The sequence below is a fragment of the Triplophysa dalaica genome, chromosome 23, assembly GCF_015846415.1.
Source record: "Triplophysa dalaica isolate WHDGS20190420 chromosome 23, ASM1584641v1, whole genome shotgun sequence".
Lineage (NCBI taxonomy): Eukaryota > Metazoa > Chordata > Actinopteri > Cypriniformes > Nemacheilidae > Triplophysa > Triplophysa dalaica.
The window spans coordinates 18,456,000-18,471,105 of NC_079564.1; the positions used below are offsets into that span (position 1 = coordinate 18,456,000).

The following is a 15,106-nucleotide window of genomic DNA, read 5'->3' on the forward strand; positions in this document are numbered from 1 at the left end:
CCAGTCTCGTAAGAAGGACAACACAATCCTGATCAAGCACCTCAGTGGGTCTTTCTCACTAAGAGAGACACCAGGACAAGTAAAGGGCACCGTCTAGAGGCGTGGGTGATGGTCTCTGCTGTAGAGGGGGAGTAGCCATCTCAGGATCTTCTCATCCTGTCTAGAGACCAGACATGGGTGTTCCAGAGGTCTGATCTTCCCCTGTGATCTTCCCCGTGTCCTTCCCCTGAGAGAGCAGGTCCTATGTCAGGGGAATGGTTCAGGGGGAGTCGCTGTCCAGAGCATCAACTCTGAAGCCAAGTGTGGTTAAACCAGTGCGGTGTATCCAATAACACTTGGTGCTCCTCTTGGTCAGCTGAGCGCCAGGGCATCCGTGCTGAGGGGGGCCTCGGTCAGGGAGTACCAAAGCAGACAATGGGTGGTGTCGCGGGAGGCAAAGAGGTTTATCTGTGCCTGTCCGAACAGCACCCAAATGAGCTGGAGCGGGTGTGGAGTCGCCACTCTCCGCAAGGCGTATACTGACGAGAGAGCGCGTCGCCTGTCTGGTTCAGTTTGCGGCCCGCAGGGAGCAGATCACCTGCTAACTCCACAGGAAGAGGCGTTGGGCAAGTTGTGTTAGCTGCCGTGAGCGTATGCCACCCTGGCGATGTACGCTACGGCTGTCCTGCTGTCCCAGAGGACCAACACGTCCTGGCCCTGCACTAGAGACCAGAGCCTTCTCAGCGCAAGCCGCACAGCCCACAACTCTAGGCAATTGCATGCCAACGCAGACGGGGGCCTGTCCAGCGCCCTGCTACTGCGTGCCCGTTGCACACTGCACCCCACCCCTGCAGCGAAGCGTCCGTCGTCACCACGACGTGCCTCGTAACCTGCCCGAGGGGAACCCCGCCCGGAGGAAGGTCATGGAAGACCAAGGGGTTAGGGTGCGTCGGCAGCAGGGCGACATCACCATGCGCCTGCTGTCGGTGTGCCACGATGTCCTAGGAACTCGACTCTGTAGCCAGTGTGTCAGTCTCCCTCTGATGCTGCGAGCGACATCTCATCTAAGTCACACATCGTTTCCGAGTGTGTGCGTGAGGATCCGGACGGAATGCCACCGCCGGTTGGGGAACGTTTAGAAGAGCGAATCGGGGTGCGATCGGCCCGTGAGCACTTGGCTGGCGGGTTTACGTTTGCAGAGTTCCCCATATCACTAACGGTGCTAACATGGGTGGTCATCAGGGCCGTAGCCACAGATGTCACAACCCAGGTAGCAGACGAAAATGGTGGCTGGTTCCCGTAGGAAGACAGCCACCCGTGACCGCAACTTCTGAATGACGCAGTGCGGGCAGATGTGTCAATGAACGCTGCTTCAGCGTGTTGAACGTCAGACGCCTAACACAGCGATCGTGTCCATCCCCCCCTCGATGAGGGTGCCGCACCCAAGAGAACAGCGGGACATGCCGCGCTGGAGAATGCTCAGTCAGTCCTGAAAAAGACTTTTTAGAAAAAATCTCTAACACCTCCCGAACTGCCGAGACGCCCAGGGGAAGGTTTCTGCAGGTAAGGACAATCCGCTGCTCTACGTCGTAGATCCGGCAATGTAGAAGAATTCATTGAATTCGTTCTGTTCGTAGTTATGAGCGAAGGCTCTTCAGAACAAAAGGTAAATGAATGCTGCACGCCGGCTTCCTTTTATACCGGACATCCGGGGGTTTGCTACAGTCTCACAAAGCTTTGTGCTGACACGCCCAGGCTTGTTACCATCGCTTTGCTGAGATTGTGAGGCGATACAGCGTTTTGGCGTTTTCCATAGGCAACCCCATCTGTCGTTTTCGACACAACGTCGAGAGATCGACAGAAAGGGAACGTCTTGGTTACGTATGTAACCTCAGTTCCCTGATGGAGGGAACGAGACGTTGTGTCCCTTATCCCACAAACAAGTATCATATGCTGCTACAGTCGTGAGAGGCTCTCAGGCTCTTCAGAACAAAAGGTAAATGAATGCTGCACGCCGGCTTCATTTAATACCGGACATCCGGGGGCGGAGACCGGCATGCAAATTTCATTGGCCAAATTTCATTGGCCTTTTCTATAGTAGTCAGAGTTGATTGGTTCTCAAGGGCGAACCCCATCTGTCGTTCTCGACACAACGTCGAGAGACCGACAGAAAGGGAACTTAATGATTTGTAGGTTTACCCTTTAACAAAAAGGTAACATTACTGCAAAATGTAAACACATAACTCAAACATTTTAGATATCTATACAAATCTGTTGCCAAGAATCTGAGGGTCAAGGAGAGCCTCTCCCTGGCTGTAATTGCCCTCATTTTGGTGTCCTGACTGTTGATTGGTTCAACTCTCCCTATAGCAAAATGTCAAACTCATCTTAGGTCATTTGGAGCAGCTCATTAATGCTTCCCCTGTACTCCAAAACAGAATTTGTATAAATTACTCATATTTTAATCAATAAGGTTTAAATAAATAGAATATTCTGTTTCAAAGTGAAATAAAATAAAATAGAAATGTTCAACTAACTGCCAACGCAACGCGCAGCTGGTAGTTTCATTCGACAGATTGTTATTTGGCTATAGTCATTAATAGAAAATGCTTTTATGTGTTTGTTTTTATGCTGTATCTATAACCACATTTGCAGTCATCTTTTTTCTCAGCAGTGACAATTTTTTCTTCCATTCTTTATTAACAAAAAAGCATTATAGCACCCCCTGCTCAATATACATTCCCGAGTCATTGGCGTCCTATGGTAATTTAATCTTAATATTATCCTGTATTTGGGTGTCTTAGAATGTCTTTTGATGTGCAATTATGAAATAAAAAAACTTCCAATCAAACTTTCAAATAAAAAATGTTTCACTTGCTACCTTTAGTATTACTTTTAAACACAATTTTACGCCCCAAAGTTTTCTTATCTGGACATGTCACATTCATAAATGCTAGTTTACAAAGGGCAAACCTATTTTTGTAGTGCTTGAAAAAGAGATTCAACTGTAGATGTAATGTCAACTTCTTATAATAGTAAACCCATTAAAACGGTTACTATTAGCTCCTTTTACAAAACTGCATTGTAAGATCCTATGGATATGTAATATATGTGTAGTATATATTTAGTTGTACACTGATGAGTGTGAGCTTGTTTCAATAAATTTAATAAAATAATTTCAATAAAATAATCTTTCAAGATTCTTTTTATGTGTGTTCTGCAATCAGATTTTTAAACTTTCAAGATTTTAAATCTCCTGTAGTCTGAGCCAGGTTTAAGATTTTAAATAAGAGAATCTGTCAAGATTCTCCTTATGTGTGTGCTGCAACCACAATTAAAAATCTGTCAGGATTTTAAAACTCCTATAGTCTGAGCCAGGTTTAAGAATAGAGTAGTTTTCAATTAGACATCTATTAAACGACTATATGTATACGTCTAATAAACAGTGAATATTGGTCTAGGCTAAGAGTAGGCTTGAATTGGGCTGTCAATAAAAATCTAACATACGTCTAACCATAGCCCAAGAATAGACTATAATAGACTACATCAAACCGTCAAAAAAAGCTTTTATTAAATAAAATACAATACAGAAAATTGAAAAACAAAGCAGTTAAACAGTAAATGAAAATTAAAAGGCAATATACAAATATTAAAATAAAAATATATTAAAAAAGTTATTTAAAATATGAATTAGCCAGTCTGAAGGTTTACACTGTTGAATTCAGGAAAAAGTACAAAGGAAACCGATTGAGGGCACAAAGAAACACAGGTGTTATAGTAACAGTTACACAAGCACGTAAGTTAAGTTAGCATTCAACATGGCGTATACTGTTACAATGATATCCGCTTAAACGTTACCGTTCACATAATAACAAATAATCCCATGTTTACACATAACTTATTTTTTGAGAAGAAAAAGTTGAGCAAGTCGTTTTTAAGTAAATAAAAACGCTGGCAGCGTATGGCTACAAACGGGCGCAGAACTCCATGACTTCGTCGTCGGCGTTGGTGCATGGAGGCAGCTCAGAGAAACAGATTTGGATTACAAACAAAGAGCGTCTTTCCAATAACTAATCACATATTTAAAAACTAGAATACTTATTTCTCGTTAGAAATGCAATCAGAAGTTGTTGATGAGAAAATTAAACTTACATTTATACAAAACTATGCTCCAACGGGTGTTTCAAATGCAATTTAATTTTTTCGAGCTGGAGCCTTCTCAATCAATTATGTCCATGGCATGTTGTTATGGAAACGACAGGTTTCAGTCATTGGTTAGCTGGGGTAAGGAGCTTCATGTAGGGTGTGCTTTTTTCAGAAAAGTTGAACATTTTTCAAAGACGCTCTGAGCTGCAGAAAAAGTCGCAGGAGCTGGTGTTTAAAAAAAGCGCTCAGGACTCTTTGAAAAAACGATTTACTCAATAGGATTATACAAACGCTAGCAACTTCAAAAAATAAGTCAAATGTGAACATAGGCTAACGTAGATAAATAATGAACACATGTGAAATCGAAAACACAGATAGATACTAGATAAAATCAAACGTTCTTGTTTTAGGGATAGTCAACTGGCGGCCCGCGGGCTGAATGCGGCCTCCCAATCATCTTTACCTGGCCCACCTTTACATTTCAAATAAGTTGAGAAACTTTAAGACTGGTTTGCTTTAGGAAATAGACATCCTGAGACGGCACGCATTTGAAAGTCCAAAACGCTGCTACATTCATTACAAAAGTAATTCCCGCGGCTCATAACGATTGACTTCTTATAAAGCCATTTGATCGGTCTGTACAAGAAACTTTATGTTATTTGCATTGTTATAATCGGCATGGCGTAACATTGGTTGATCACTAACGGCAAATCTTTATAACATCATACTTTAAAGGTAAAACATTTTTTATACTTAAAGTTTTTAACTATTTAGCATAATATATATTTAAAAAACCTTACAAAGCCTTTACATCCTGCTCAAGACACGCCGGCAAAGTTGATGTATCGGCTTCATCATCTTCATTTTCTGGTTCAGATTCGGGTTCGAATTGATAATGAAAGTACCGATGGATGTTTATCACCTGTCAGTACAATTGCTTGGGAACATAATGTTCCAAATATGGTAAGAGGCGTAATATTTCAGTCACACGCTTGAAGTATTCTACCAATCACTATGCACTGGCTAACTGGCCAATGATAGCACACCTCGCTTTTCAGAGAGGCGGGTCAAAGAGGAGAGACAAACATGCACTGTATGTGGAAAATACTTTGTTTTTTTTAACCTTAAATCGTGTATACACATTGCATTACATCTAAAACAAACATTAATATATGTTTATGCAATGTCATTTGACCCCTTTAATGAGCTTTAATCTTGTTTATTTCTTTGTAATCTTTTTCATATTTGCAAGTGATTCTTGATTTGTTATCTTCTTGATGTTCTCAAGATGTTCAGCTTTTTCAGGCTCTTTGATTTCTTTCAACTTCTCAATGAGAAAGTCAATGTGCTGAAGTATGAACAGAGAACCAGTGTTCAGAGCGATCATCTCCAGAGACTCCACACTGTGATAAGCTTCAATCAGCAGCTTTAATTTGTCTTTCTCTAATTCATGTACTTCATCCTTCAGCTTGTTGACCAAAGACTCATAATCACTCATTTTGTTTTCATATTTCTTCTTTAAATCTTCATAGGTCATCTTCTCTTCTCTAGACTTTACTGCATATATTTTACCTTCTTTGACATGTTTGCTGTAGTGGCATTTATTTGTACACACTGTGCAGTATTTTTTTCTCATCACTTCACACCAGGCGAGATTTGTAACCCACCAGCATCCTGGATAGTGACAGTTCTCCTCACAGACGGTGCACAACAATGCCTTTTTAGCTGCAGCACGATTGATATCAATCTTTACTTTGTAGGGCACTTGAACTGTGTACTCAAAGTTATCCTTTTCTTCAACATCTTGCTTGTGTTTCTCCAGAGCTTCTTTAGTCTGCTTCAGCTCATTTTGTTTCAGTTCTATCTCTTGAACACGTGATTGGAGATTAGCGATGTTTGCCTCCAGCTGTTTTCGATGTTTCAGCACTTGTTGAGTCAAATTTAAGGTTTTTGTATTGATTTTGTCAAGAAACTTAAAAAACTGTGCCACTCCTCTATTACTGAGATTCCATGATTGTTCCTGGGTTGTTTGATATTCTTCTTCAAGAGTCTCTGACTGACAGTTGTCAAACAGAAAATAGATGGGCTGGTTCTTCTCATTTACAGCACACTTGACTTTAGCTTCTTTGACGGCTGTCAGAGCTTTGTTAGGAGGAAGCCCATTTGAGTGTGTGAAGAGTAACACAATGTTTTCTTTAATATCTTTACCAAATAAAGACTGAACAGCATCAAATATGTACTGTTGTCTGTCAGTGAGTCGAGTTTGATCTGCTTTAATCACAAGACAAACAGCATTGATTTGCTGGACCAAATGATCAGATTTACATAAATGCTGTAAACTCCTGGCGATCTCTTTATCATGACCAGTACCACGAGTATCTCCATATCCTGGTGTGTCAATGATTGTTAGGTCGACTGAACTCTCTGGTATATAAACACCATAGACAGTGATGATGGAGGTCTGACTGTGAGCTGATGTTCTGTCACTCTGATCATCTGTGATCTCAATCCAGATCTTGTCTTCTCTCTGAACACCACACGTGTAGTTGATCATAGTGTTGATGAGGGTTGTTTTTCCAGTGCCTGTTTCTCCCACAATCAGAATGATTTGATGAGCTTTCTCTGGGTCTCTTTTACCAATGATGATTTTTCTGTATGACTCAGATTGATTCTGATTATCTGTTGTTGTTTGCAGACGATATCGAGCAGGATTTCCATCTTCAATTAGGATGCTTTTCTTGATGAGCTCATCCGTTTTGCACAGTTCTCCAGAAGTATTTGCTCTGTAGTGTTAAATCAAAAACATACACAATTTTCTTAACAAAGCTCATCAGATCGTAATTTATGTGTTTATAACCTCATAATCATATACAGTTGCAGTCAAAAGCTTAAATACACTGCAGAATCTTGAAAATGTTGCAAATTTAGAAAAAATAAAAGGATTATGTTTTTAATTAGGCACTGCCCTCAACAAGTTATTTACATAAAATATGTTTACATATAATATCACCAACTAATAACTATATTTGCAAAAATATGCCAATTCAAAAATAAAAAAAAAACATTTATTTCATACTGACATCTTCCCATTTAAAATTCTTAGATTTTTGTAAAATATTTCAATAAAAAGTCCAAAGGATAAACGATGCAGATAAATCTTCACAGCCTTCCTTGATCATATTTAGTTGAATCATTTTAAGCACAAATAGATATTTTTGCGCTCTCTTTTTATAATTCAAATATAATTATGTTACACTGTGTATGAAGCCTGTTCGAATTTGTTTCCCGTAGCTGCCAGCTTTAGGCACAAATGCTGCCTCCGAAATAATTGCCTATTGCCTTTCAGGACCAATAAAATATTTAAAAACGACAATATTTTTTATGTATAGCTATCAAAAGCTATGAAAATAAAATGGGTTGTATTTACCACCATCCAGAATAATGTTATACTGCGAGGTTCTGACCCTTTATAAGGGACCCCCCATAAGAAGCAAAGAATAGACTTGGGGATCCCTCAGATACATTTATTTCAGAAAATATACTTCAATAATGAAAATCAGATGGGTTTTGTGCTGATAAAATTGTGTAAACTGTTTACTAATTATTTTCTGTTACATTTTTGTGTTTTTGATGTGTTATGGAGTCTAATATTTTTACATTTGTGCAATAAAAACTATTCAAAGTTTGCTTTCAAGACATTTTTTTTAATCTCGTGCTGGGGACCCCCATAGAATTGACTCAATTTGAGCATTTCACTTTAGCCTACACTGTAACTTGTGTTCTATCAAACTTTTCATAAAACAAACAATGCGTAAATAATTATTTTTAAAGATCTATCAATAAATAGTAATTTCTTTTGTTACATTTGAAATGAAATGTTACAAATGTATTTTATTTACTTTATTTTCAGCATTCTCCTTTTTTACTTTGGAGAGATCAATTGAGGTCAGAGAAGACATAAAAATGAACACAGTCCAACTGCGGTCAAATCAGCGAGCTCCACACACAGCACAAAGCAAACTAACTGCTGTGCAACTTTGCTTCTAACCACAGGTGCAGAGCTGCTGTTCTAACCACACACTCGTTTGTAAAGCAGTTTGCAGATGTTTGTTTCAGCTATGGTTTTGGTAAACACTGAGTTGTTGTACTATGGTGGAAACATTGGAACTTAAGATCGTATTTATCTGAAGGTGTTTTTGGAAATGCAAAAATCATGTTCTCAAAAAGAAAAATGCAAAGAAAACTTTAAAATAAATCATGGGGCTGTGCTATAAACAAACACAAATTCTTATCAAAATAAAATGAGTATTTTTGTATAATATTACAAATATATAGTAATAAACCATTAAGTTTAGAATACATTGTTATCAAATTCTCTCTGGGCTTCAGCGTATAGATAATGACACTTGATAATTTGACAATCTGAGATGTAACATTTCAGTATGTTTCTATTTTAACAATCTTTTCAGTTCAGTGAATCAATCAAAACCTACTCAAGAGATACAATGTATATAAATACTACAATATATTTGCTATAGACATGCTTCATAATTTGGTTCATAATTCAACGACTTAGGTCTACTTACGACATTTGTGTTTTTTAAAAGTCCTTCCTCTCTGGCTGACAAGCAACTGGATCATAAGGTGCATTTATATAGTGAAGACACATCCGTTTTCTGAAGGTCATGTGATTTCGCATAAAACTCAGCAAGCTGAAACTGTAAAGTTACCATCTCATTATCATATTTTGGCTGAGCTTGATATGTTTCTACCACAACACTCAGGTGTAATGTGAAACTTTGGAAGAAGAAACACTGATCTAACATCTATAACACCTCTAAATCAATTCAATGGATTTCATTCTCAAGAAGGGATATGTCATAAACTTTCTGTGATCTACATAACGTAACAAGATCTACAGCCCCGCGAACAGGTGTAAATATGTGAATAAGTCTTTTAGATTGGGGAGAACCCTCCAACACACCTTAAGATGCATTAAAATTAAATCATATATGTCTTATGACAAGATAAAAGTAATATTACAATCAATAAAAAAACTTATAGCAGTTGTCTTCCTCTAAATCACATGATCTTCAGAAAACGCTTCTGGTCTTCAGCATATAAATGCACCTCCGGATCTAGCGGTTTGTCATTTGGAGTAGAACAGAACGGAAATAAAAACAAATAATATTGTAAGTAGATTCACTTTATTGAATTGTGAATTTAATTATTATCTTAAACTGAATAATGTCTGTTCACAAAACATTTAGATTTTGAGAGAAAATAAATGAATTGAGGACATATCATTGTATGCAAAATAAAGTGTCTCATTGTGGACATATAATATTGTATAAAATTGAATTTTATGATATAAAAATACAAATGTATATTTTATTCACAAAAAAATTGCAGATGGCTGATGCATTGCACTGACATGACTATCATCCAATATCATATTGTTTGTTTTCAAAGGGCTTTTCTTTATGATTTTGTTAAATTAGTCTCCCAATAAAGCTTACTTACAAACATGATTGATGATAATTATTCATAAACATGACTTATTTAAATTAAACAATCAAGTAAATACCCTTAACAGGCCAGTGGGTCTTGTTTTGTTTCTGAACAAATGTGTCACAAATGTCCTTGAAACCACAAAACTTTCTTTTTATTATTATTCACCCAACAAATTGCACAAAATACTGTGAATAGCAAATGCAAGTGAACCTGTGTGTGATGTATTCTGAGTCAAGTTTCTACCTAGTGATGTGACCTATAAATGTTCTCTAAATGTACTATAATGTATTATCTATAAATCATTTTCAACAAAACACCACAAATACACAGTTTGATACTATCGCTGGAGTAGGAAATGATATAGTGATCTTATATCCGTGGCTGAGATTGCCTGCGGCCTCGTGTCTGAGATTGTGCGTGAGGTTCAGAGATTCCGACTAGAGACAGTCGGGATCACCTCTACGCACAGCTTGGGCTCTGGAACCACACTCCTCGAGGGAGGATGGACCCTTCATCACTCTGGAGTTGCCCAGGGTGAGAGGCGGCGGGCTGGTGTGGGTTTGCTTATAGCCCCCCAGCTCAGCCACCATGTGTTGGAGTTTACCCCGGTGAACGAGAGGGTCGCTTCCCTGCGCCTTTGGGTCGGGGATAGGTCTCTCACTGTCGTGTGCTCCGGGAGTATGTGATTAGGGTCCCTTTGCTAAAGGCTATCCGGTCCCTGTACGACCGGAGCAGGAGCTTGGTTCGCATTGCCGGCAGTAAGTCAGACTTGTTTCCGGTGCATGTTGGACTCCGGCAGGGCTGCCCTTTGTCGCCGGTTCTGTTCATAGTTTTTATGGACAGAATTTCTAGGCGCAGCCAGGGGCGGAGGGCGTCGGGTTTGGGGACCACATGATTTCAGCTCTGCTCTTTGCGGATGATGTCTTCATGCTGGCCCCATCAGACCAGGACCTTCAGCATGCACTGGGACGGTTTGCAGCCGAGTGTGAAGCGGCTCTGATGAGAATCAGCACCTCCAAATCTGAGACCATGGTTCTCAGTCGGAAAACGGTGGCTTGCCCACTTCAGGTAGGTGGAGAGTTCGTGCCTCAATAGGAGGAGTTCAAGTATCTGGGGGTCTTGTTAACGAGTGAGGGAAGGATGGAACGGGAGATTGACAGACGGATCGGTGCAGCTTCTGCAGTAATGCGGTCGCTGTACCGGTCTGTCGTGGTGAAGAAGGAGCTGAGCCGCAAGGCGAAGCTCTTGATTTACCGGTCAGTCTACGTTCCTATTCTCACCTATGGTCATGAGCTGTGGGTCATGACCGAAAGGACAAGATCCCGGAGACAGGCGGCCGAAATGAGCTTTCTCCGCAGGGTGGCTGGGCGATCCCTTAGAGATAGGGTGAGAAGCTCGGTCAATCGGGAGGAGCTCAGAGTAGATCCGCTGCTCCTCCACATCGAGAGGGGCCAGCTGAGGTGGCTCGGGCATCTTTTCCGGATGCCCCCTGGACGCCTTCCCGGGAAGGTTTTCCGGGCATGTCCCACCGGGAGGAGACCCCAGGGAAGACCTAGGACATGCTGGAGGGACTATGTCTCCCGGCTGGCCTGGGAACGCCTCGGTGTCCCCCCGGAAGATCTGGAGAAAGTGTCTAGGGAGAGGGAAGTCTGGGCATCCCTGCTTAGACTGCTGCCCCCGCGACCCGGCCCAGGATAAGCGGAAGAAAACGAACGAACGAATGATAACTATTTTCTTCTGCCACGAATTCCAGCAAAGCTTAGTTAAACAAACCTCCTCTACTAATTCCAAACCGTCACTTTTATTAAATGTGCGCTGTGCTGCTTGTGAGAAATAACGAGGCAGGACGTGCGTTTGAATGAAAGAGAGAGACTTTTAAAATGAACAATCTTTGCCTTGGAGAAAGATGTGTCTGTAAGTTTATTTACTATCTGTAATCGTTCATATCAAATGACAGAATGTACATGTACAGAATACAGTGCACGCGTTTATATGTAAGGCTATACCGAATGAATTAATGTCTAGTATGTAATTTCATATATTGCGTATATGTCAGTTTTACAAAAAATGAGAAAGCATCACAAAAGTAAACATTCTGGAATGTATATACTGCTTTGTGTGTGTGTGTGTGTGTGTGTGTGTGTGTTTGCTCGTTAGGTAGCTCTCTAACTCCTTAAGAGTGATGCAGTTGCAAGGACAGTTTATAGAGTTAGTTTAGTGCATGGCGGAGTGATGCAAACAGTTAGTGAAATGGTTCCACAGTCGGTTTCTGTGGTGATCCAGGTGGAAATTTGCATGGCTCTCAGCCAATCAGATTTAACGTTTTACTATCACAAATAGCAATGTTTTTAGTAACACTGTTTTTGTTATTGACAGGAAAACATGGTGAGTAGAGGCAAAGAATTGTCCAAAATTTCAGAACTCATCATGAAGAGCATCTTAATTGAAGATGGAAATCCTGCTCGATATCGTCTGCAAACAACAACAGATAATCTGAATCAATCTGAGTCATACAGAAAAATCATCATTGGTAAAAGAGACCCAGAGAAAGCTCATAAAATCATTCTGATGGTGGGAGAAACAGGCACTGGAAAAACAACCCTCATCAACACTATGATCAACTACACGTGTGGTGTTCAGAGAGAAGACAAGATCTGGATTGAGATCACAGATGATCAGAGTGACAGAACATCAGCTCACAGTCAGACCTCCATCATCACTGTCTATGGTGTTTATATACCAGAGAGTTCAATCGACCTAACAATCATTGACTCACCACCATATGGAGACACTCGAGAAACTGAGTGTGATAATGAGATCGGCAGGAGTTTCCTGCTTTTATGTAAATCTGATAATTTGGTCCAGCAAATCGATGCTGTTTGTCTTGTGATTAAAGCAGATCAAACTCGACTCACTGACAGACAACAGTACATATTTGATGCTGTTCAGTCTTTATTTGGTAAAGATATTAAAGAAAACATTGTGTTACTCTTCACACACTCAAATGGGCTTCCTCCTAACAAAGCTCTGATAGCCGTCAAAGAAGCTAAAGTCAAGTGTGCTGTAAATGAGAAGAACCAGCCCATCTATTTTCTGTTTGACAACTGTCAGTCAGAGACTCTTGAAGAAGAATATCAAACAACCCAGAAACAATCATGGGATCTCAGTTATAAAGGACTGGCACAGTTTTTTAAGTTTCTTGACAAAATCAATACAAAAACCTTAAAAAATGCTCAATACGCTTTGGAAAAATCAAATCAGTTGGAGGCAAACATCTCTAATCTTCAATCACGTGTTCAAGAGATAGAACTGAAACAAAATGAGCTGAAGCAGACTGAAGAAGCTCTGGAGAAACACAAGCAAGATGTTGAAGAAAAGGATAACTTTGAGTACACAGTTCAAGTGCCCTACAATGTAAAGGTTGATATTGATCCTGCTGTAGCTAAAAAGGCATTGTTGTGCACCGTCTGTGAGGAGAACTGTCACTATCCAGGATGCTGGTGGGTTACAAATCTCGCCTGGTGTGAAGTGATGAGAAAAAATCACTGCACAGTGTGTACAAATAAATGCCACTACAGCAAACATGTCAAAGAAGGTAAAATATATGCAGTAAAGTCTAGAGAAGAGAAGATGACCCATGAAGATTTAAAGAAGAAATATGAAAACAAAATGAGTGATTATGAGTCTTTGGTCAACAAGCTGAAGGATGAAGTACATGAATTAGAGAAAGACAAATTAAAGCTGCTGATTGAAGCTTATCACAGTGTGGAGTCTCTGGAGAAGATCGCTCTGAACACTGGTTCTCTGTTCATACTTCAGCACATTGACTTTCTCATTGAGACGTTGAAAGAAATGAATGAGCCTGAAAAAGCTGAACATCTTGAAAACATCAAGACAAGGGCAGGAGGTACTGGAGCGCTGGCATAAATAACAAGAGATAGAGAACAGTGCAATTTTGACAAACCCTTTGTAAGATTTTGTTTTATCGAGCTCTTCTTACAATGGGACCGCCTGCTGAACTAAATTAACTTCTCTTCATTCTGAAGTTTTTAAAGCCACAACAGTCATGTGAAATGTCATCCCTCTGGAGCTGCTGGAAATTATGTCATTCTGACTGCTGCCATGAGAAAACAAATATAATTCCTGGAGCTCAGTGGTCAGAGGATATTGCCAGCAACACCAAGATCATGGGTTCATTCCCAGGGATTGCACCTACTCAGAATTTTTTTTACAGCGTAATGCAATGTAAGATGCATTGATTTAAGCATCTGCCAAATGCATAAATGTAAATATCACACCCTCTTCACTATAGTTCATCCTGAACTAGATCTCAAAGACAGGGACTAATCCCATTTCATGTTCTTAAGAACTCTTCAAAACAACAACATTACACTGTAATGGCATATAGGTGACGTCGCTTACGAAAAATAATCACTCTGGCGTGTAATGCATCTTGAAAAAGAAGCTTAGTTAGTCTACTGTTTCCCCAAATCACAGCACAGATGATGTAGTTATAGGATATGCAAGCTTCAGTTGAGCGCAAGTTCTGCCGGGAAGACTCGACCTTGACCATTCACTACCAATCGTCATCTATCCAATCACCATCTAACATGGAATATATAAAACATTGCCACCTACCCTCATTTTGCGTCCTTAGTCGAAGCGGCAGAGATTAACCCCCATCCTCCCCACCACCACAATGAGGTCCCTGTCCATTTAACCCCAGGGGGGTTGGCAAGACCCCCGCCTTAACCTCCAGGCGGGAAGTGTAGGAATGCTTGGCCTTCTGGATGCGAGCCACGGACAGGGCCTACACCAAAGAACTATACATTCACCATACTCATATACTGTCACCTATCAGTTGTATAATAAATGTTCATTGCCAAGCATTTTGCCTCCTGAGTCTTTCTGGTAGAACTAACAGCAGAGATCATCAGAGTCACAGACTAAATTAGATATTGATTCAAACATTCAGACATGTGACCGACTTCTGAACTGGTACATATCAATTTATGTGGCTTTTTAAAAATGGAATTGTTTTGTTTTGTTGATGTGCAAAGAGTTCCAAAGACATTTGACTGCATCTTTTGACTGAACCCTCTTTATATGCCTAAAGCATAAGAATGACTATGTTACACACACACAAACACTGTCTGTTTTGTGCAAGTTCTTGATTCTGTAAAATTAAAAATCATTGAAATGAATTCTATTTACATGAATTAAAATGATTAAAATCAAAGCAGAATGAATTGTTTTCTGTCACATTGATTTACAATTCAAGCACTTAATCTTAAAGTCTATACGCTGTATGACACATTTACACAGAACTATGATTAAGTATTTTTAACAACTTTAGATGATTGTGTCGCATTGTGTCTAGTTTGCTTAACAGGTGTAACATGCTGGAAAAATATTTTCGGGTGAACTGTCCCTTTAAAGGAGAAAACTTGATACAATAAAAACAGTA

The 15,106-nt window shown here is 40.0% G+C and overlaps 2 protein-coding genes across 2 annotated transcripts; one reads left to right on the plus strand and one right to left on the minus strand.

Moving 5' to 3' along the window:
• Positions 1 to 3,639: 3,639 nt before the first annotated feature.
• Positions 3,640 to 8,788, minus strand: LOC130412955 (uncharacterized). Its single transcript, XM_056737772.1, has 2 exons — positions 8,712 to 8,788; positions 3,640 to 6,908 (listed from the first exon to the last, which is right to left on the minus strand). The coding sequence occupies exons 1-2, from the start codon at positions 8,714 to 8,716 to the stop codon at positions 5,345 to 5,347; spliced, it is 1,569 nt and encodes a 522-aa protein (XP_056593750.1). The 5' UTR covers positions 8,717 to 8,788; the 3' UTR covers positions 3,640 to 5,344.
• Positions 8,789 to 9,256: 468 nt separating this feature from the next.
• Positions 9,257 to 14,767, plus strand: LOC130413442 (uncharacterized). Its single transcript, XM_056738667.1, has 2 exons — positions 9,257 to 9,317; positions 12,016 to 14,767. The coding sequence occupies exon 2, from the start codon at positions 12,022 to 12,024 to the stop codon at positions 13,564 to 13,566; it is 1,545 nt and encodes a 514-aa protein (XP_056594645.1). The 5' UTR covers positions 9,257 to 9,317; positions 12,016 to 12,021; the 3' UTR covers positions 13,567 to 14,767.
• The last annotated feature ends 339 nt before the right edge of the window (positions 14,768 to 15,106 follow it).

Coding starts and splice junctions, on each gene's coding strand:
- LOC130413442 (XM_056738667.1), top strand. CDS start 12,022: ATGGTGAGTAGAGGCAAAGAATTGTCCAAAATTTCAGAACTCATCATG.